Genomic DNA, 24,126 nt, shown 5'->3' with positions numbered 1-24,126 from the left:
TACAAACGTGTGTCAGTGACAGTCAACATCTGATGTGAGCCTGACACAATTTTCTGTTCATGTATGTAACATCCCTGATAATCCCATATTTATTTCCTCGCTCGCTCTCTGATTTCATCTGCACTGTTGCTAATGTTGGCTAATCCTAAATCCACTGCTTTTTTATAGTATTTTCTATTGTTTATCATAGTTCCATGTAGGACTGTGCATTAGATGTGCACACAATCTCACAAATTTGCACAAGACAATGAGCAGTATACATATATATATATATATATATATATATATATATATATATTTATTTTATTTTTTTTTTGCTATAGGGATGATTTATGTGTGTCAGAAGAAATATTAAAGATTTTAGAAGTTAATTGAAAGGAGATTAGAAGAAAAATAAAATGGGAGCCAAACTAAAGATAAGTTCACAGCTGGAGCTGACACACAGGTGTGTTGATTTATGTCTGCAGCCTAGAGAACAAATAAAAAAACAAGTTCTAACAAAGATCCCATTGTTCCATTCATCACTCATATGTGGCCATTTATAGAACAAATCATGCTAATGGATTGACAGTTAATAGGAGTCGGGCCATTGTGGGCATCTCATATTTTCATTTCTGAAAGGTGGCAACCCTAGCTGCATTCATTCTGCAGGGATCAGTATATAATACGGCAGCTTTAATGATAGGAGAACAAAAAAATGGTTCTAAAATGATAAGGTTGTAAAGGATTTTACAATTCACCACGAGCAGTTTTTTTTATTCGTACTGCAGGCAGTCATTCAGAACAAGACACGTTCTTCACTTCAGGCGCAGAGCTTTCTGTTTTACGAGGCGGTTTTATGCTGAGTTACATGATGTTTACTTGAAAAATGTGGGAGGTTTTCTTTCAAGAGAAAAAAAAGAAAGATGCATGAGTTCAGTGGTGTTCTGGTGTGAGAAGAAACAAAAAGAAACGCACAAACAACTGACAAATACACACCAGAAAGGAAACTGCTGTCGACATCTTCCTTCCTATTAGTGCCACAAGCTACACATTTGTCCCTATGGGAGAAAAAGAATGCCTCTCTTTACAGCACTGCCATGTTGAAATGATGTAAGCCTCAAACATTGCTTTGGAGTGCTATATATCAACTGGAGCTGCCTGGTGTTAGTCTGGCCTGGAAAAGCATTCCATCTGTCCGCAAAGAAATATTGAGAGATCCTTCACATTCCTTTACAGAAATCACAGGTAAACCAGCTCAGACTGGGTTAATGATTGTGGTGTGTTTGACGGGACGCTCACACACACACACACATACGATGCAGAGAGGAGATCTGACACAGACCTCTCAGATGTGAGTGAGATAAGGTGATATGAGGAGTTGCTGCTGCAAGCTTAAACAAGTCACGCTTCTTGCTTTCTGAACGACAGTAGATGAGGGCTAAACTTTCAAATTGGTGAGTTCCTGCAACAAAAAAAAGGGGCAAAATTAGCTTCACGGTGATATGTACTGGTGTTAGCAGTCATCAAGAGAAGTTAAAACAAAATCTGTTTCACATTACATGCACTACTTTTTATACTCCAACTCAAAGGTTTCATGTAGTTTTTTTTTGTTTATTTTTTTATTCTTTCATTTAACAGTTGTTATGCTTTTTAGCATTTTGTTTTTTCTCTGTTCATTTCTTTAACTCTGTGTTCTTGTTCAGGGTCACAGCAAACACCCTGGACAAGCTGCCAGTTCATTACAGGGATTTCCCTCCGTATTAAACATTTATTAACCAGTACTTCAAGCGCAAAATCAAAAATTACACTTATCAATCAAAACCAAAAGTTTGGAAAATATTTTTAGCACATTTGTAAATGAAAGAGCCATTGAAAATGCCATCAATGTGCAGCAAAGAAAATTTCAATGAATGTCTGTTTCTGAACAAATTATGCAGAGGTTTGGACACAAAAACACTATCAGAAATCTGATGTCCTCTGTCCTCACAACTACAACCCAAAATCTGAAAAAGACGGAACACTGTGTAAAATTAAAATGCAATTGTTTGCAAGTCTCATAACCCCATATTTTATTCACAACGGAACATAGTGAACATATCAAATGTTTAAACTAGAAAACTGTCAAATTCTTTTAAAAAAGAGGCAATTTTAAATTTTATGGCAGAAACTAGTGAACATTTGCAGAATAAAGTTTCTCAGCTTAAAAGTTGGAAAATTTAAATTCCCCATCATCTACGGTACCTAATATCATCTTAGAGGTCAAAGGTCAAGGCTGAAAGTCAATATTGGATGTTGGTGATCTTCGGGCCCTCATTAAAACCAGGTTCTGGTTCTGTTCTGCTCAGGAACACTTCCACAGATCATCGTCTGTACAGTTCACCGTGCCATCCACAAATCCTAATTAAAGCTCTATCAGGCAAAGAAGAAGCCAGATGTGAACACCATCCAGAAACGCTGCCATCTTCTCTGGACCAAAGAGGAGAACTGTTCTGAGGTCAGACAGGTCCAAACCCTCCAGCCTGTTATCAAAGCCTGCCTCTCTGATGGTATGGGGGTGCATTAGTGCCTCTGGAAAGGATCTCCAGGTTTTAGAACAGTTTTAGAACTGTTGAACAGCTAGAATCCTCTACAGACAGAATGGGATAACATTCCCTGTAAAACCTCCAGCAGCTACTCTTCTCATGTCCAGATGTTTACAAACTGATGGCAGAAGAAGAACAGAGGATACTTCACAGCGGTAAACATGGACCTGGAACAACTTTTGTGAAATGTGTTGCTGTCACAAAACTTAATTCTTAGTTTCAACATTTGCCATGTTTCCCACATTCCCACAAAACAAGTGTTTAAGAGATTTGGAAATCATTACATTTTGTTTTCAGACAAACAAAATGTGGACGTTTGTTAACACATCCACATTTTTTTTTGCAATTATTCATTATTTGAAAATGTCCCGGTTTTGCAACAGTTGTTTAAGTTTTGGAAATTTCCCTTGCATCACTTACAGTAGGGCAGTTTGTGTCACTGTGACAGAAAGCAATGAAAGAGCGTTTTCACTGATGCGTAAATTCCATGTTACCCTTTGCTTGTTAAAAGGGGCAGGGAAATAACTTCCCCCCACCTCTGAAATAAAATGCAGCGAGTCACAGGAGCAGCAGGATCTTCATGCTTTTGTATGTAGAGACAAAGCAGCATTAGATGCCTCCAGTGAAAAACAAGACTTTGGCTGTAGAGAAGTGAAGTTAAAAATAAGACAGGGAACAAGCTTTGTAACTGTTTTCATGTGAAACACCAGATCCTACTTTGTGAATTAGTTTTTCAACTTAAGAGCAATCTTGGTCCTGTTGTGGATAAAAGTGGTAAGTAAACCTTGAAATTTGTCTTGTTTTAATTCATCTTACTTGCACTGTATTAGGTTGTACTACTCTTATTATAAAAAAAGCAAATGTATTCAAGTAAACATTTTCAGAATTTCAGAGCTAAGCATTTAAATGATTTTGATCTAAACGTTCAATCTAAAAAATGACAGAAGTGGGAAATCTCTTGTATGTAAGATGCAGGATAATGCAAGCATGAAGGGACATTTTAGAGATAAAACCTAATTACGAGTTTGGAGATAACACAAAATTATTGTTTACTACAACCCTTTAGACTAGGAACCTTATCATGACCACACTCACAACAACAAGCCAATCACAACATTCCACAGTCAAACCAGGAAGTAGCTTTCAGCTGGGCTGTGTTCGAAATGTTCACTGGTTCACTCACTACGTTGTGGTCACAATACAGTACAGTGGACAAAATAGGAGTTAGGAAACAGCCCAGATTTTTTGCATTTCGAACACGACTTAAACGCAACACACTTCATTTATAAATATGAACCAGTAGGATATGATGGAGTGATGGACAACATAATTTTGCTGCTTTTGGCTGAGAAAATGTTCTTAACGTCATCTGTCTCAATAGCACTGCCAAAATGTATTTATTTACACGTAACTGTTACACTTTTGTTTTTGTGTTGTATGTAGTTTAAAAAAGCATGGACTGCAGCTGTAGCTATATCACAACCTTCAATAAACATTGTACTAAAATTATGAATTAATGTCACCTACCACATATTTCTGAACAAAACATCTATTTTTAGAGTTGAAGTGAAAATAATCAAAAACAGCCACACAGCATTATAGCTGTTGTAATGGGTAGCTGTTGCATCTGAGGTTGTAGGAAATTATGCCAAGACATTTTTGTCAATCTGTTCTGATTGTGTCATTTTTATACACCTAAAGTTTTAACATTCATTTCTAATAATCTGTCATTTTTTACTGGGACACCAAGGGCTAAACAAAGATGACTAAAACACACAAAGCTTGATAAAGAACTGTCAGAATTGATTTTGACTGTTCATATGACTTGTGTGGACAAAGCCATGGATTCTCGTGTCAATCAGATAACAAGAAAATACCTTTTTTTCTGAGAAAAGAAACAAACAAACCTGAAATTGTCCAATTTGACTAGAACACAACAGGAGAGATAATGGTGTTCTCTGAGGGGAAGCCAGAATGGAAGTTTAAGTTGTTTTGTTTTATTTTATTTTATTGTTTTAGGCGTCTTCCTGCCAACTAAAGCAAACTTTGGCTTCAACAGTAAAACAAGCTCTCAGTGTTTCTGCTCTGACAACTGATCCTAGTCAGCTTTATGCCACAATAAACAGGAAGAATGTTTTGGCAAGCTGGTTGGTGAACTCAGTGAGAAAACTGAGTGGTAAAAGTCCATCAGGCTGTACTGAGTTTGTACCAGCAGGATTGAGAAACAGCCATTAATCCCCCCCAGTTAAATGATTGGAAACTCCTGGGTCCTGAGTTCACTAACTCCCAAGACCCAGGAGTTTCCAGTTATGTCTAGTTATTAGTGCCAGGGATTGCTCAAAAACAAGCAGAGAAAGTGTTTTAGAATTTAGTTTCTCTGGTCTTGGCTGGGATTTGAAGGATCTGACGAAACCCCAGAGAAGGAGGTTGACTTTCTCTTTTGATTCTGATTTGGCAAAAGAATTTGAACTTACTGNAAAGAAGTGTTGTTCAGCTTGTAGGGCACCACAACTGCTTCCACCCACCTCCATCATCATCATCATCATCATATGAAATAACTTTTTGTCACAACAAAAAATAGTGGCTGGTAAAATATTTGAGTGGCTGGTAAAAAAATTTGTCCACCAGCCATAGTGGCTGGTGGACAAAATTTTTAATTTCCACCCCTGATCACAACCTTCAATAAACATTGTACTAAAATTATGAATTAATGTCACCTACCACATATTTCTGAACAAAACAACTATTTTTAGAGTTGAAGTGAAAATAATCAAAACCAGCCACACAGCATTATAGCTGTTGTAATGGGTAGCTGTTACATCAGAGGTTGTAGGAAAATACGTCAAGAAATTTTTGTCAATCTGTTCCGATTAAGTCATTTTTATACACATAACGTCTTTAACATTCATTTCTAATAATCTGTTATTTTTACTGGGACACCAAGGGCTAAACCAGTGGTTCCCAAAGATTTTTTTCTGGGCCCCCCTATGGATTACGATAAAATTCCGCCCTTCCTCCCCCCCAAAAAAAAAGAAAAGAAAAGAAAAAAAAAAATTAACTGGGGACACACATCATTCAACCAGACATAAACTTATACACATATTTTGTTTTTAAACTTTACAGTGAAACATTTTTGTGGAACTGTTTTTTTTAGTTCTATACTGTAGAAGAGTATTCTTTGCTGTCAGTGTTATTTCAAAAATATTTCTTTTTTTTATTTGTAACAATATTCAACTTTGCTATCATCAATACATTTGAAAAAAGCCTCTGCGCAAAATAGGGTTAAAAACCTGTCCCCATCAAAAACCTGTCCATTATGCTTCGTCAGGCACTGTTTCTTTTTTTTTTTCCTTTCATCCATCTCGCGCCCCCCTTGCAATGGTTCCCCACAGTTTGGGAACCACTGCGCTAAACAAAGATGGCTAAAATACACAAAGCTTGATAAAGAACTGTCAGAATTTTTTTTGACTGTTCATATGACTTGTGTGGACAAAGCCATGGATTCTCGTGTCAATCAGATAACAAGAAAATACCTTTTTTTTTCTGAGAAAAGAAACAAACAAACCTGAACATGTCCAATGACTGTACTGAGTTTGTACCAGCAGGAACAGCCATTAAACCCCCCTTCCTCAGTTAAATGATTGGAAACTCCTAGGTCCTGAGTTCACTAACTCCTAAGACCCAGGAGTTTCCAGCTATGTGTAGTTATTAGTGCCAGGGATTGCTCAAAAACAGACAGAGAAAGTGTTTTAGAATTTTGTTTCTTTGGTCTTGGCTGGGATTTGAAGGATCTGACAAAACCACAGAGAAGGAGTTTGACTTTCTCTTTTGATTGTGATTTGGCAAAAGAGTTTCAACTTACTAACTTACTAATCTGTCAGTCTTCCCTGGGGCAGCTGTAGCTACAGAGTAGCTTACCGCCATCAGTGTGCGAACGGGTGAATGACTGATTGTAGTGTAAAACACTTTAGGGTCCTTGGGCTAGATAAAGCGCTGTACAAGTTCAGGCCATGTACCATTTTTGTTTCTCACATTTAATAGACCGGATTGAACTGAACTGTTTTTTTAAGGTGGTGGAATGTTCTGGAACTGAGCTGAACTTTGCATAATTCACTTACTTACAGGAATTCACTTACTCACTTTTAGTGAACTTTCAGTGAGTAAGTAAATTCCACTAATCTGACTTACTCACTTAACAATTTCAATTTCTTTATTTAACTATTGCAGCTTCAAGCTACACAAGATGCTTGACTTTTCACCTTAAAGTTGAAAAGGTCAACTTTAAAAACTCATAATTTATGACTTTATTTAGTCGTGTGGAATCCATGGTTTTAATGGTCACCACTGGTTTCATATTAAAGTGCTGGTTTCAATTGAATGCTGTAGAAATTAGATGCTTGTTGATAAAAGCTGTCCTTCAAAGGAATGACTTCGATTCATGCCTACAAATGGCAAACGTTACGTTTTGTTTTTCATAATTTTGGTTTTAAAAAATCTGGACTTGCTTGATGAAAAGCTTATCAGTTTGTATTAATTCATAAGCATTTATGTAGCACATAACTCTAATGCTTGCTCAATATTTATTGTCCTCTGCCAAAAAGCGAAAGGAGAATAACTTTTGGAGACAACCCAATTTAGGATGGTCGCCACAGCTAATTGACTTCAGCAAACACAAAAATAGCTACAATAGTAATTTTATTTTACGGAAATGAAGCTAAAATTTGATGTGGTTGTAGCTGAGAGTCCAACACATACTCAAAGTACAATCAGATTGTGTGAAATCTCACAAATATGATTTTCCATAATGTTATATTCACTCTTTGGCCAAAACAGTGACAAATCTGTCGTCTTTCATCATAAAGTGATCTAAGTTTAAAACTCTGACCTGAAACGTGGTTGTTTTTCATTGTCCTCTTCTGTAACTCTGGTTTTGTGTGTTTTTTATACGCATGCTTATTTATGTGTGTCTTTTTTATCGTTTGTGTATTTTTCTGGTCTTTTAGGGTGTAGCTGCAGGCTTTTTTTCTTCTATATTGTATTTCTGATCATTTATCTTAACATTGCCACAAGTATGTGTTTTTTAACTCTCTTGTTACTTCCTCTCTTCAGTCACGAGGGTTTCAGGACGATTAAATCTATGTTTGCTCGTTTGTGTCTATTTTTCAGTGTTCTTGTCTTGGAACGGCCTCCTCAAGCTTCAAGAAGTGGTGGCTGTGCTGTTTTCATTTAATAATACTAATTGTAAAAAAAGAGAAACATTATTTCTATTTATGGTTCTCTTCTTTGTACTGAAGTTTACCCCTCATTATTTTTACTGTATATAAACAATTTATTATGACTGAAATATAATTACTGACCTGCACCTGAACATTTAGCCTTTTTAATGGTTAGGGTTCACCGATAAAACTGCACCTGAGTCAAGTTAACGATTTTATAGTTCTATTTCTTCCTCCTCCTTTTTAATGCTACGATTCTGTTATGATTGTAGTATTTGATTCCAGCCCAGTCTCTCTTTTAGAGCTACTGGTTCTACCTGGAGGCAGGTGTCAAAGGCCCCCTTCACCTGGTACTTTGCAGCTTGTTATGAAATGTAATGTGCCGTTCGACAGCCTTCACTTCATCGTCTTAAGTTCATCCAGTATTAAACTAAAGATCATCCTAGTTTAACTAAGGTTGAGGCTTATTATAATGTAAGAAAAACAAAGCCCAATGACAGGGGTATCAATTCAGAATTTCTTATTTGACTCTGAATTTAAGAATATCTATTGTGTAGTACTTAAACATGCTACCAATGTTGGAGAGTGTGTTAGTGTTTCTGAACAACGTGACATATGGGTACAAGTGTGTGAAAAATGGGTTAAGTTCCAAAACTGGCCACTAGTTGGCGTAATTGAAGATGAGCAAAAATGATAAACACACTCACACAGAAAAATTCTGAAAATTGTGATATTTTAGTGCATTGGAGATTTCTGGTTTAGGGACATGTTGGGGGCTTCTAGAGCACTCTAGTATGCTCGGAAAAATGAGGATGTTAAAAATGTCCTCATATTTCCACAGGTCCCGATAGTGAATGTGTGTTATCATAAAACAGTCCTGATACGCCAGGAAAACAAGTACAACTTTCCAACCACACACACGCTAGCTATCTTTAACCCTTTACTTACATCTCGTCTGTAAACTGTTTGTTGCTGCTCTTTCATTCATTCCCTCAGTCAAATATTCTATATTTGATCAATACATACCCAGACCATTTAGCTGAATAAAAAGATTTTCCATCCCGTCCATCCACATTACTTTAGAAAATTCAAATTAAATTCAGTTTGCGAGTCTTAGTGATTTCAAATTCTGTTTTTGCTTAAAATGTTTACATTATGAGAAGCAAAAAAAAAAGAAACAAACAAACAAAAAAAAAACAAAGTTGTGTTGTGAATGAATTAATTAAATGTACAATTCGACTTGAGATTTAATCCTGACTTGTCTCTAGATCTTCATTTCGTAATTCTCCCTCCAGATCAAAACTACCTTTGCGATAATCCCATACTGCCGTGGCCTACATTATTCCAAAGTCTGTGTGTGTGTGTGTGTGTGTGTGTGTGTGTGAGTGTGAAAGAGCCACACAAATACAACAATGGTGCTGATGAGACGGTCAAGATATCAGATATGACAAAATCCAATCACTCAGAGAGGCAGTCAGATTTGAATAGTGAACTTGAAAAGCATAATCCTTTCTCACTTCATATTTTAATGTAATCTGTACTCTGCTGCACCCTGGTGGCTGAAACTAGCATAGCATGGACCCAAATATGGATTTCACTCTATAAAGACCATGCAAACTTGTTTTTTCCAATCATAACTTGTACATGTTTTTAATTGCTAGTGCCAGTGCTCAGCAAACACTTAACTTTGTCTTTATTTTTTTACTTTGCCATCTTAAATTCCATTTAAATCTGCAAACTGATATGTGTATATTGTTTGTTTTTTCTTTTTTACCAAACATTTCTTTGACATCATCCTGAAGTACTTCCAATCATCTTCATAACTCCTCTGGAACATTTTAATTTTTACTCAGTTTGTCAAAAACAAATAGCTGATGATTAAAATGCTCTGATTCGGATGCCTTCTTTATTGTGTCTTCTGGAACCAACATGAGGAAACATGATTTCAACAAACTTAACCAAAATATTACTCAGTAATCTGTGCTATAATAAATAATATAAATGATTTTTTTTATTCCTCTGCAGTGTTATCATGGCTTCATTGCTGGGTGTAGCACTGCTGGTTTTTGCTCTACCAGGCCCCAACATGGCCTTTGACCCGTACGGGAGAGGGGCATCCACCCATGACAGCATTACAAAAATGGCTCTTCTGCAGATAGTTACAGAGACGTGCCGGACGGTGATTGAAAAAACTGGTGATGTTTTCAGTCCCACGGTAAGATGGAAAATAAAGCATTGTATTTAAAAATAAAGAATCCCACTTAAAATATAAATACAACCAAGCTTCATTTTAGGAGGTTTAAAATCAAGTTTCACGTCACCTTTTTACTTCTAACGTTTTCAACTCTTATTTTGATCTCCAGGGTCCCTCTCCGGATGAGCTCGTTCAGGCCTGTTTAGGCCCCACAGCAAAAGGAGATGTGTCCAGTGCCAAATTTCGCTCAGCTATACGAGACATCACTGTCCAAAATGGGCTGGTAGACCACGACTTTGACAGCAGGTAAAGAACAATAGAAGAACAATAAAAAATATGTTTATCCTTGAAATCACGGGGTTTTATTGGCTAAATGTTTACATGAGATTCACATTCCTCAGCGCTCCACATCACTTCCACTCTGAAACCTTCTTAGAGGGACGCGGCCTAATCCTGGAGGGCATGTTGGCGATTAAGGCTAATATTCGAGAGGAGAACTTCATGGCTGTCAGGGAAACACTGGGGAGGATTCTTCATACGTTACAGGTGAGAAACATGAGACATTTCGAAGCCAAACCTTTCACAAGATCTTAGGTATTCAAGAGTCTGGAAACAGCTTCAAGCTGTTTAGTTTTGATTTAGGGTCAAGTGAATCTATCTCTAATTAAGTGAACAATGACATCCAGTGTTTTATAGACAGGTAATGGAATTTTTGAGTTTATCTTTTGATAAAACGTTTAGATATTTATGGGCAGACTCAATTTTGCATAACATGCATGTTTCCATGCATTATCAGGACTTCTACAGTCACAGTAACTGGGTGGAGCTGGGCAAGAAAGAACCGTATATCAACCTCATACGGCCAGATCTCCCTCTGGAAAACCTTGCAGGTAAGTGTGTCTGAATAATGTTTTCTCAGCAGGACTGTATATTCTGTAGGTTGGGTAAAATCTCAGATCTTGGATCTTATCTGTTGACCAAAGAGCCGATCTTCACTTTTGGCTCAGTCGCTCTTCAATACAATCCACTTGGGCAGCTTTTTTTTTTTCCTTTTTTTTTAGGTGTTTTTCTAGTTAATAATTTAGCAGTTCATAGAAGGAAAATACATATGAGTTGCTGCCCTAAGACTTCATACATTTTTCTTGTGCAGACGTAAACACTCCCACCTGCAGGGACTGTGACAGTGAAACGTGTCCTAATCCAATCCTCCCCGACATCCTGAGAGAGAAAAAACTCACTTCAGGCTACTTTGGAGTGTACTCTTCTATAAAGCCTCATGGTATAATTTTTCATTTCTTTCATTGTGTTTTTTCATGTTATCGGTATTGTTGGTTGTTTTTTTTGTCTGTTTACAAGATTACTTAAAAACCAAAGAACAGATTTTGATGAAATTTTCAGGAAATGTTTGGATTGTCACAAGAAACTATTCAATACATTTTGGTGGTGATTTAGATCATGACCTGGATTGGACTATTTTTTAATGATGCTAGGGCCTTGGTGGAGGTTTGCTCTCTCAAAGTGTTTGTAGTTTATTTTACTTCATGGCATGGCAAAAAAGTAGACCTCTCTAGACAATGATTACTTTAGTCATCCTAGAATAAAAAAGTTCCACTGAATAACATTAAAGACTCTTAAAATGCTGATGGATATTAAAGAGCACATTCAACATTACATGTTAGCCATTTGACCTGTATCAGGTTGTACCTTAATATTATTTTGAAATATGCAAAAGTCATCTCCTTTTATTGTCAAAAAACAAAAAACAAAACATTTTAGATTTTTTTTTGTCATTCCTTATGTTGTTTTTGTTAAAAATCATCAAACCTTCAAAATAATTGAGTAAATATTGCAGTTTACCAACTATCAACATAAATTTATTCATTAATATTCATGTAACATTACAGTTAATTATAAATAAATTAATTTATTGACTAAATGAGGTTTTCCAAATCTGCAAGAAATGTTTATAAAATTGTCCATTTTTTGTATCAGCACACAACATCAGTAAACTGTTCCTGTAAATCATTAAGTCTAATAAAATCACATTTAAACAGTTTGTAGTTGTTTAATCAGCTTGTCCTCTCCCTCCTGCTCGGTGGCAGGTAAGTGCAGCCATGGAGGTGATGACGATCTCACCAGCACCGCAGTTCCTCGTGGAGGCATCAGCAAAGACGATCGTCGCTCAGACAACGTGGCTCTCCAAGAAGCTGCCGTAAAAATAGCCACAGCTGCCAGTCTCCAGCTGTTGGAGGACATCCGCTCAGCCGCAGGAGACCGGGACTTTCTGAGGTTCAACAGCATATTTTAAAAATAGACTTTAAACAAATTCTGATAGGAAGTATATAGTTGCATGTTGTGAGGGGAAAAAAAGCCAATATGTTGTTTTTTTCTCAGAATGATGGGGATTGCTCGCTCATCTGTGTTGTGCTTTGTGATTGACACCACGGGCAGTATGTCAGACGACATAGAAGAAGCGAGATCAGTTGTAAATGAAATTATTGACAGCAAAAAGGGAACACAGGATGAGCCATCCGAGTATATCCTTGTGCCTTTCAACGACCCGGGTATGAACAATTTTACTTCACTAACCTTGTTAGGAACTCATTTACGAAACCAGACTGATTCTTCATGAAACAACTGCTCTACTAGTATATATGTTGAAATGCAGATTAAGTTTACAGAAGTGTATATTATAAATCTGCATATAGTTAAAGTGGTTTTGTGAAATCATTGATGCGTTTAGTGCAAAACACTTTTAGCCAAACTTTAGTCTGTTCTTAGCTTCTTTTTGGGATTGTTTGCAGATTTTGGACCTCTGATCAGGACAACTGACCCTGAAAAAATGAAAACAGAAATCGCAAAGCTTAAAGCAAATGGTGGCGGAGATGAACCAGAGATGTGCCTGTCAGGACTTCAGGTACTGCAATTGGCTCTGACATCTTTAATATATAACTGGAAAAGCTTTCCAGTAGTTTCTCAAAATAATGGCATTTTGGATCCTTACTTTGAATCTTTATTTCTCTAGCTGGCTCTCACTGGTGCCCCTTCCTCGTCTGAAATCTTTGTTTTCACTGATGCTCTCGCGAAAGACATCGCCCTGAAAGACACTATTTTTGCTCTCATAAGAAGCACCAAGTCAACGGTAAATACAGATTAGCAATGCATGAAGATTAATGTTCACCCTGTCTAAGTAGGTGAGGAAGTTGAGTTTAATATTGTCTCCTCATTAACCTGTCTTCATAGGTGTCATTCTTTCTGACTGCGGTCTTTAAGAGGCGTCGCCGTTCTGTCAAAGCTGCTTCCTTTAAAGACTATCAGGATTTAGCTTTGGCATCTGGAGGCCAGGCCATCCAGGTGTCCAAGGCCCAACTGTCCCAGGCCACAGACATTATTCTTGACACATCAACTTCCGCCCTGGTAAGATTCTGTCACTCTCCGTCTAATTTCTACCTGAAGCATGGACCAGGTCTTGGGTTAAAAGGTCATTATTTTGAACTGAGACATTCATCAAACATTCGTCTCATTCCATCTCTCAATCCAGGTGACAATACTTCAGCGAGCAAGGAACAGTGGCAGTGAGGAGATAATTCCCTTCCTGTTGGATGAATCACTGAAAAAAGTCACAGTCTACATCACAGGAAAATCCATAACTTTTACACTGACCAACCCAGCAGGTAGCTCACAGATCCAAACACAGTACGGATGATTTAAAATAAATGTCAGACAGTCTGGAACATTACATTAACTAACGGTAAATATTACAGGTGTGAGCCAGAATCAAAATGAGGCCAATGGTAAACTGGGGACCATTCAGACAGTGGGTAACCTCTGGAGAATTCGTCTCAACACTGACAAGCAGTCAGGAACCTGGCAGATCAACATCAAATCAAATCAGCTCTACACACTTAAAGTCACAGGTAAGACACTGTTTGTTTGTCCTTATTTTATGAACATAATGTCAAAATATAATTCCATAAATAAATCAAAAGATTTCTCAGGCAAACATATAAACTATTTATGTCCACTAGACAAAGGAACAGTCAGTTCAGTTCAGTTTATTTATAAAGCGCCAGTTAACAACAAAAGTCATCTCAGGTCACTTTTTGAATAATAAAACATGAAGCATGGGGGTAACAGTGGAAAGGAACACGATTTACCTTTTAACAAGAAAAATACACCAGCAGAACCAGGATTAGGATGGGTGGTCATCTGCCTTGACCAGCTCGGGTTTGTGAGGACAGGAAAGAGACAAAGACAAACACAACATCCACCCAAACATGAAAATAAAACTCAAAAAGTTATTGCTTTTGGTTATTCAGGGACCCAAAAGCCCTTAAAAGTGACCTCAGCACCCCAGACTCCCACAGCACATCCCATAGAATATCTTGGGGAACACAATCGCATTGGCCTCCCATAAACACATATGGACTGGGCAGTCAAAAACTCCTATGACCACCTTAGCAACCCTGAAGGGGTGGAGATTTGGCCCACTAATAATTAAAAATAAAAAATAGAGGAGAAAACAATGACCTCAAACCAAAGTGTAACTTAGATCTCTTGGACAAAAATTTGTCAGTTTAAACTGCAACCAGCTCATGGATCCGCCAAGGACTAGTTTCCAGTTAACAAAGTTTGTGCTTATGTGTTGTTTTTACATCAGTTGAAAGAAAAAACAATATCTAATGACAAAGTAAAAGAAAAGAAAACAAAACATGTTTAAATTGTATGGAATGCATCCATGGTTTATAAAATTGGTAATTTCTGGCTGCTGGGTTGTTCAATGAGCTGTCAGTCAGAATCTGTTTTAACGGTAGGTGTTTTTGTTTACAGGCCAGAGCACAATAACCTTCATTTATGACTTTGTGGAAAAGTTCAAAGGATCCCACCCAGGTTACGCTGTAGTCAGTGGACGTCCGCAAGCAGGTACACTGCCTTCCATAAAACAGTTCACAACTATTCCCATAGTAGTAAATGTACCAGACAAACATTAAGTTCTGCAGCATCATCATTTCTAACAAGAAAGTGTTTAGTTGTATTGAATCTGACAGTCATAATGTTGGGAATAAACAGAAAATAAAAATTTGTAAAAGAAAATCACCCGTTTTGTTTTGTTTTTAAACCAGGCCAGCCTGTCACCCTGATGCTTTCAGTAATTGGCAGAAAAGGTCCATCTTCAATGTCTGTTAAAGACGTCGGCTTGGTCGTTGTATCTGGCACTGAGTCTGTAACCAGCGGCAGCATCACTGACATGGGCAATGGAGACATCCTGGTCACTTTTGATACGGTTCCTGAAGGAGAGTTTGTGGTTGTTCTGAAAGGAACGGACAAAGTGTCAAACAGTGAATTTCAGAGGCAGTCAACCACCCAGATGTCTGTCTCCAAAGTGAATATTCAGGTCTGTCGTTTTACATCCTCTTCATGTCCTCTCACAGCATTGGCTTGAATAAAAACAAGAACCATAAAGATGAAAAATGAATATTTAGATTGAAATAATTTGACAGTCACATATGTAAGAACACTGAAACTTTTAGGGGCATAAGAATGACACTGGTCCTTTTCACCCATCTGCTGTTCTTCTCTACAGGCTGTGGTGGACAGCAGTGTTGAGCCTGGAAAGACCTTTCATCTCCCCTTCAGTGTGATGACCCACGGTCCTGGTGGTATATACACCATCAATGCCAGAAATGATAGAAACTTTCCCATGACGTACCAGAACAGGTAAGCTGATGAGGCAGACAGTGGTTACTTTGTTAAATGTTTCTGAGAATGTGTTACTGACCCCATGCTGCCTTCTAATTCAGTTACTTAGGCCCTTATTTTCACAAATTCTGTTAAAGTAATAATAAAAGTACGTTTTCTCCTTTCTTGACAGCCTCACACTGACAACTGGACAATCTGCAAACGAAACACTGACCATCACTCCACCTTCCAACACACAATCAGGCACTGATGTCACTCTGACTATCGAAGGCAGGTCGTCCAGTGGGGCCGACTCCAATTACGTCGTTTTGAGATTGTCTGTAGTCACCAAGGTAACCAGAGTTCTGCTTTGTCACACATAGCTGGGAAAAAAATATGGGCATCTGTAAAAAAAACATTCTGTGAATTTCTTAACAAGTTAAAGATGAACTGAACTACACATTTTTAAGTCATTTATTATTTTCGAGTAATAAAATTCCTTCATTTAAACCTTCTTTGTTTCAAAATTCTATCTATCTATCTATCTATCTATCTATCTATCTATCTATCTATCTATCTATCTATCTATCTATCTATCTATCTATCTATCTATCTATCTATCTATTACCAGTCTTCGTGACTTTGCAATAAATAGCAAGGACACTTTTCTTAGATTTCTGTTTTTTTTTAACAAAAATAAAAAAGGACTCAAGGTGTATAAGAGATATTAAAGGTAAGGCTTCATTAAAACAACATCGTTGACCAAAAACACAAGTAAAACACAAAACAAGAATAAAAATGATAAAATCAAATAAAAAACAATCAAAACCATAAAACAATACAAATACAACAAAATAAAAGCCAACATTTCAAACTGAGTTGAAAACCAAGGAGAAAAAAAATGTTTTAAAAGATTATTTAAAAAACACACAACATGATAAAAAAACAACATGAGGTGTGCAAATGAAGTCGTTCTGTTTAAATGGGTTTTTTTTAGGCAAGAAAAACTAATGTTTCATATTTGATTTTTATCTTACGTGAGAGTTCAATTTCTACTTAAGTAATTACAATTATTTCTAATATTTACTCTGTATAATTACCAGTTTTTAATCCTGTTTACTATGTCTCATTCTAGCCTTTGTATAATGTCAAAACATGAACATATATATGAGAAATTTGGAACTGGAGCTAATGAAATAATCAGCTTTTAAAATCTAAAGTTTGTAATTTATCAAGGGGGCCTGAAAGTGGCTTTACAGCAAGGATAATGGAGGACCAAGTGTGTGGAAATGAATTATCCAACAAACTGAAAGCTGATGGTACAGAAGATTGTCCAAATATTTCTAATCTGTCTTCTACTCACCCAATTATTTACAAACAAAGAAGTCAGAATACTGTTGATAGGAGGGTTTTTAAACTTCATCACACAAATGATGTTTTGGTTTAAAATTGACAAAATTCCTCCTATAAATGCACAAATCCATTTCTTTTCTTCATTTTGTCCAGATTACAGACTTCTACCAGCCACAGTGTGAAGTGTTCGCAGTGCTGGCTGAGGACTGTCCTAAAGATTTGTCCCAGTGTGGACGTTTCAGCTGGGAGCTCTCAGCTAACCTGACTGATGGAAATGGCACTGGGATAGAGAGCATTTCTCTGCGTCAGGGCAATGGAAGCCTTTCACACTCGTCACTGCAGGCTTCCATCATCCAAGCACGCTACAACGCCTCCTGCTGCTCACAGATTGTTGAGTTTATAGCTGTGGATAAAGTTGGAAATGTGGGCAAATGCTATCATTCAATTGTTCGTTCAGGAGGTGCTCCTGTTCTGAGTCTGTCACTGCCCCTGTGGCTCTGCCTGCTGGCATCCATGTTTGTAGGAAACCCCTGAAGGAGTTGGATTTGTTCGTACTGAATTATGCTTTTATGGGAGCGGGGCATTTGCTCTTGGGAGAAAACATTTAGCTAGTGATTGCCTTTTTTTCTGCATGAATTGTTTCCGGTGCTGCTTGAGAAGTTTGTAACTTTGCAATCTTTTTGTGGCACAGTTCCTTCTGTACTGGACATGAAACAGCTTTTTTTACTTTTTTGTTGCTTTGAATTATAAATGGATGTTTAGTTTGTCTCTTTTAAAGAAACATGAGTTGTTTTGTATGAGTACATTTTTCACCAGAGGGTTTTTTTTAGAACAAATGTTTATTTGCCTGGGTATTTTTTAAAAAACATTTTTAATTCATAAAACTGCAAAATGGTCATCTCACTGTAAGTTTTAATTTGTGATTTTTGGAGTCGAGGCAGCAATAAAAGCTCACATTTCCATGTTTTAAAAATATTGACCACAGTTATTTATTTAACACAAAATATTTTTGTGGTACATAAATTGATGAGGTCTGAAACATTTACAATAAAACAGATTAAAACACTGATGGATGCTTTTTTGATATCTAACTTACAAAAAAACAAACAAACAAACCAAAAAAAACTACAACCCTCCCTCAGTGTTTTTTTTTTTTGCAAATGTTTTTCATCAAACCATCTTTTATTACATTCTGTTTCAGGAAACTGGACTCGGTCATAATATATTTAAGGGGTCTTGACCAATATTTCACTGAGGTTTCTTCTGGTCTTACATGTTTTTTGGGGTTTATGTGTTCAACTGAGTGCTATAGAGCCACACAAATACAACTATGGTGCTGATGAGACGGTCAATAAAAATAGGATATCAGCTATGATGAAATCGAATCCCTTTGAAAGCTCGTCAGGTGTTCAGCAGCTCAGATTTAAAATGGTGTTCACGAGAGAATGTTTAAATATAAGTAAGTTTCAAAGAATCTAAAAATAACTAACTTAATCAAAAGTTAGACTCAACATTTTGTTTTGCTTAAAAGAAACATGCATATTTTTTGTGATTCCATTAAGTTAAGTACTGTTAGAAAAAGTCACATGTGCTCAGTTTACATATATTGTTGTGAGATGCAGATATGTACAATAATAACAACTAATTGTGCATTTTAAAACACTTCATCACTCATTTAAGTACTGAAATTGGCATTCAACAATAATATTTACATGCATTTCTGGAAAACCATGCAATGTTAACATTAGACATAATTATGGTTGGATTGCAGGGTACTACAGTTCACTTAAGACATTTTAGATGAGTCTCTCCTCATAAATAAATAAGAAAATACAGTTTATGCCAGAGCAGACAAATATGAAAAATTACACTGTTCACTTTTGCATGTAGTCCAGTTTAAGAACCACATTGTTTATAATTTCATTTTAGTTTTGGTTGTTGACATGCAGTATTTATAATGTTGCATAAAAACAACTAACATGCTTTTTTAGTCAATTTTAAATTAGTTAAAACAAAAACGTCTTGTTTTTTGGTTGTACAACCAAAAGAAACAAAATGTCAGTCGAATTCAGGTTTTAGAAACCCACATCCTGACTCTCTTGAGCTCCAACGTTCCTCCTTGGCACCCCGAGTAACCCCCCCCTCTCCTCTACCAGTCCTTCAAACACTGCTGCCAGATTTTGGCGGATCTTCATGCAGAACTGTGGGCAGCTGAAGGCATACAGGACGGGATTTAACACTGGATTTAAGAAAGAGAAAGTTGCCGCCAGTGGAAGCCACGTCTCTACTATTGTGTAAATCTCTTTCATCGTCTCTTTCTCGGCTGTCACTTCCATCATGCATAGGATGTGATAAGGAGCCCAGAGCAAAGTAAAGGATACGATCACAAATGCCACCATTTTGGTGAAACTCTTCGAAAGCTGTGAGGGAGCAGAGGTCTTGGGGGACACTGTGTTTAAGTTGACCTTTGAAGATGAATCAGAAGTAAAAGTCTTGATGAAAAAATTATTAATTTTAGTTCTTGAAGGAGTTTTTTTTCCTCCTGATTCTTCATCATTCACTAATGTGTTACTCAGCCAGCTGTTACTTTCCTTTCTCTTCCTGTCCACTTCCTTCAGCTTGAGAGTAAGTTTGATGTAGCTCGCCGTTATAATCACTAAAGGAAACAAGAATGCAAAGAGTATCTTGGAAATGGCGGTGGCTGCCTGTCTCATATAACACTCTGTCTCCAGTGACTTATTAGTGGACAAATACAAGGCAAAATTATGATAGCACAATTTTTTTCCATCATTCTTCTCAATCACTGAGCGAAACACAGAGTAGGGGAGGGTATTTATCACTGCCCACAGCCACCCCAGCGCACACACCTTCCACGCTCCTGCCACAGAGCGATGATTCTTGCTCCACACTGGCTTTACCACCAGAAGTAGGCGATCCAGTGAAATGACTGATAGCAGGAAAGCTGACACAAACATGTTGAAATAAAAGACAGATGACTGCGCCGTGCACAGTGCGTTTCCAAGCACCCAGCTCTGGGAATGATAAAGGTAGGCTGTGAAGAGCGGGAGCGTTAGGCAGGCCAGGAAGTCCGACAGCGACAGGTTGAGCACCCAAATGCAGATCACGGTGTGTTTCCTGAGGCGAAAACCCAGCACCCAGATGATCAGGGCATTTTCCAAAATCCCCAGGCAGGAGACAAGACCATGGATGGAAACCACCATCCAGTTCCTCCCTGTGGTGTTCGAGGTGTGGTTCCTCATCCTATTAATCAGCGGGCAGTAGGGGTCCGTCATGTTTAGGGTCATGTTTGTCATCAAGAAACTGAAAAAACAGTAAATAAGTTTAACAGCAAACATTTGACAGTGTTGTTTTTGCACTGTGGTTATACCCGTAACAACAGTCATGCAGCATGTTTCAGTTGGGGGGGAGGGGGGTTTATATGTCAGATTTACAAAACTCATTAATATCAAAATATGAGTAGAGTTTAAGCATATGAGGCAGTAATAAAAACTTATTCTTTTTTCTTCATTAGTCTTTAAACTGGGGCACCAACAGCACCCCTACCTCGCATGAAGTCACCCATAAAAGAGCCACCATAAGCTGTTATTAAAACACTGTTTCATTTGTGCCCAAGCAGAATTAGTCTCCGTGCATTTCTCTTCAAGCCCTAAATGTCCTCATTATTCATCAGACACATTTCACTTTAACATATTCTAAACTATGGAACAAGTAATTTAATTAATTAATTTGACTCTTTTCCAGTTTGGCGATGAACAGACTTAGGATCTTTTCCTGTTAGAATAAAGACAAAATCGAGTTCTTAATATATTTGCAATCTGTGTGATTTAACATTTTCTACAGCAGAGTCAGATTTTGTTCTAAAGTTCAATAAGGACATTTTAAATTTGTTGACAGTGAGATATCTCAAAAGAGTTGGAACAGGGGCAACAATAGGCAGTAAATTAAGTGGTTCATACCGCTTCATCGGAAACAGCTGGAGGAGCATTTTGCAACTAATGTGGTTACTTAGCAACAGGTCAGGATGAGGGTTGGGGATAAAAAGAGCATTTTAGTCGTGCTGAGTATCGATTCAGATTTCCCAAACTGATACAAGGGCCCGATTCAATGTAGTTGATTTTGGATTCAGTTAAGGATATCACGCAGTACCAGTTTTACTTGGATATGGAAGACATTCTCAGAAGAACTAATGCTGCAAACAGTAGAAACTAACTCTAACTTGGTGCATTAGTAAAAATATGAATATTTACACTAAGAATTGAACCCAATGCAGTTCCGTTAATCATGTACTTTTTATTTAACATGACCTGACCAAAACAAAAATGAAATAATTTAAATAACTTCAAACTACAGGGCAGGCTGTGTAAATAAATTGGCTCCAAACACACAGTAAACTCCAGACAATCATTTTGATTCCTTTGACTGTCTCACAAAGTTTTTGAGCAAATGTTAGCGGTTGCAAAACAAATCTAACTGCATCATAAGAGACACAACCATACAAATGAATAAATAATTGTGGCAGTGATTAAATGGTAAGAAAACAAGACAAACTAAATGGTTAACTGAACTAAAAATATCAGCAGTAGTCTCGGAGACAGAATTCTCAAGTTTGAAGACCTCTGCAGCCTCTTATTTTTATTGCAACATTCTTTTCACATTAGATTTTTATCTGCACAAAGTGCTCTACAGCCCACTGAAGGGTAAAAAGTGACGGCGGAAACAGCTTTCACTGGGCTGCATCTCCAGTTGAGAGTTTTCAAGAGAACTGAACTGGATTGCATGATTTGGACTCGTTGCTTTCACTGAGATATGAACTGAACTTGTTTCACATACACCTCGGTAGGTGTACATCACCTCACAAATCATTTAAATAAACAGATTGTGTTGCTCAATTCTTTCCCAGTGTTATGGAAATACAAATGGCGCAATAAACTGTCTACAATTTGACATGTAGAGCTGAAACATGTTAAAGCCTGTTGGTGCAGTTCAACCACATACCAGACACAACAGCTCACTTTAACAGAAAAAGAAAGATAATTCAAAGAGATTTGCATGGAACAGTCAAGATTTAACTGATTATTGTGTAAGGTATCAGTCCTATTTGATTAAAATAATCACACTGTAAGTGAATACAAAAAAAGATCTAAATGTTAAACACCTGTGACACGTTTCTGTGCAAAGTCAGAACCAGAAATGCAAACTGATAGGAGCTTGAGAAAGAAAAACTTAAGATTTCAACTAATTCAACTACTGCTGTGGTCTTTTAAACTGACAGCTGTAGAAATAAAATAATTCGAGGCTGTATTTTCGTACAATAAAAAAAATTAAAGCAATGATTTGTTGACTTTTTCTCTGTCACTCGACCCTTCTTCCCTCGTGTGCTGTTGCTTTGAATGATTTAAAGTACATCAAGCTTTGCCCAGAATTAAAACTAAATAAAGAACTGAAAGTATTTATTTGCTATCAGATATGAAACCAATAATGCAGTATCGTTTAGAATTTTATCTACAGGATCTACCAGTTCCTTTTCAGAAAACCCAAATTCTCACCCGAGCGACTAAAGTGTTTCATTTCACCTTTGATTTATTGCGCTGCATTAAACTGTTTTTTTCTTTGTGTGTGCTGATGGAGTTTCCATTAATTCAATTTTGATATCCTGAATGCATTTCAGCTCAGCTTTTAAAGTTGGTTTAATTTTTTTTATACATAAATTTCTACTCGAGTAATCTATTACAGGATTATACAATTCACTGAACTTGTGCAAACAATCTTTAAATTATGACACTGTTATATGCAACTAAAGCTTGATTTTGTTTATAACTCTTACATAGTTTCCATGCAGACTTTGCAATGTGTTACTTCAAATGCAATGCAGAGTAAATTAAAGTGTGTTTGACATACGCTGACATTCTGCCTGCAGACTGTCACAAGGTTCACAAGGTTCGAAGGTTCTCGGGAAGACAGTGTGCTAGATAAAGATTTTGACCATTAAAGCTGCCATTTCAAGCCGTTTAAAATGTTTACATTTAAGCAGAGCCACCAAATGATGTTTCCTCGCATTGCTCACTGTAAATGCAATAACCGCACCTTATCTGTACATGAATAAGAGCTTCAGAGGAAATGCATGCCACAGAGCTGCAGACAAAACTGATAAAACCGCAACCTACTTTAAATGTGTCACATCAAATATTAACTTCAATGTTCTTCAAAAACGCTTTCAATTTTTGTTTCCTCGATCATAGATTGCAGCTTTGCTCTTTAAGTGCCTGAACAGTTGTGTATTTTTACATTTGCACTAGTATTCCTTAGTTTTATGTTGCTTTTTACACTTCAAACACACTTTGAAGTTTGTTTATTACAAAAAAACCTCATATTTAGTTGAATATTTTCACACAAAGGTGCATTTAGGAGACCTTACAGAGATATAGAAACATAACATGCAGCCCCTTCTCTGACCATAAAACTGAATCAGCTTTAAGTTTGCAGAATCTTCCTGACCATATAAAAAAACGGTGAAGGAATTAAATGCAGACAGTAATTTAAAGCACTGACTAATGAATTAGTTGTAGAAGCTTAACACTCACCGGTCCGTAGCTAGAAGGAAAGTAAAATCTCCTCTATAATTGTGCTCTGAACTTATTCAGCGCATTTCCTCATAGACACTCCCTCCAGTTCCGCCACTTTCTAAATACGCTCACAGACACTCACTGCACTCCACACACACACACACATCATTGTGTTTACCCAAAAAGGCTGAACATTAACTCGTGAAAGATGAAGGGAATCACCAAGGGTACAATTTCAGTAACTATCAAAGCAGACAGCTAAGTAAACATGCAGAAAGAAACAAGACCCACAGCACTCATGTGAACTGGAAAGAACAAAGAGCTTAGTGCTCCTTGCACAGACATGGGTTCCTGTGGCCCCAACCTGGAGCCAGGTCTGGGGGCGGGGCTTGTCGGCAAGCACTGGAAAACTGGGATTTCCAGTCAGGTCTTTGTATTTAGTTACAGCGTGATTATTTCAATCAAGCAGGACAGAAAAGGAGGAAGGAATGGGCAAAGTCTTTTTTTCACTCCTGATGGACATATAGTTACCTTTC

The 24,126-nt window shown here is 37.2% G+C and overlaps 2 protein-coding genes across 3 annotated transcripts; one reads left to right on the top strand and one right to left on the bottom strand.

The window, feature by feature from the left end:
* The first annotated feature begins 1,314 nt into the window (after positions 1-1,314).
* On the top strand, positions 1,315-18,071 carry LOC108236388 (von Willebrand factor A domain-containing protein 7). Of its 2 annotated transcripts, none has more exons than XM_017417010.3 (18): positions 1,315-1,436; positions 9,806-9,995; positions 10,144-10,280; positions 10,376-10,520; positions 10,771-10,864; positions 11,125-11,253; positions 12,077-12,263; positions 12,369-12,538; positions 12,779-12,891; positions 13,000-13,116; positions 13,218-13,391; positions 13,516-13,648; positions 13,739-13,891; positions 14,805-14,897; positions 15,098-15,369; positions 15,559-15,692; positions 15,847-16,006; positions 17,160-18,071. In XM_017417010.3, the coding sequence occupies exons 1-18, from the start codon at positions 1,414-1,416 to the stop codon at positions 17,538-17,540; spliced, it is 2,805 nt and encodes a 934-aa protein (XP_017272499.1). In that variant the 5' UTR covers positions 1,315-1,413; the 3' UTR covers positions 17,541-18,071. The 2 variants fall into 2 exon arrangements, with proteins under 2 accessions (XP_017272499.1, XP_017272500.1); XM_017417011.3 differs by lacking the exon at positions 1,315-1,436 and adding an exon at positions 3,127-3,338.
* Positions 17,698-23,904, bottom strand: LOC108236389 (prostaglandin D2 receptor 2). Its single transcript, XM_017417012.3, has 2 exons — positions 23,609-23,904; positions 17,698-20,327 (listed from the first exon to the last, which is right to left on the bottom strand). Exon 2 carries the CDS (start codon positions 20,318-20,320, stop codon positions 19,082-19,084), a length of 1,239 nt encoding a protein of 412 aa, XP_017272501.1. The 5' UTR covers positions 20,321-20,327; positions 23,609-23,904; the 3' UTR covers positions 17,698-19,081.
* Between the last annotated feature and the right edge of the window lie 222 nt (positions 23,905-24,126).

This window comes from Kryptolebias marmoratus, linkage group LG3 (genome assembly GCF_001649575.2).
Source record: "Kryptolebias marmoratus isolate JLee-2015 linkage group LG3, ASM164957v2, whole genome shotgun sequence".
In the NCBI taxonomy this organism is placed as follows: Eukaryota; Metazoa; Chordata; class Actinopteri; order Cyprinodontiformes; family Rivulidae; genus Kryptolebias; species Kryptolebias marmoratus.
Note: the sequence above shows the minus strand (reverse complement) of the source record. Positions and strands in the feature narration are given on the sequence as shown.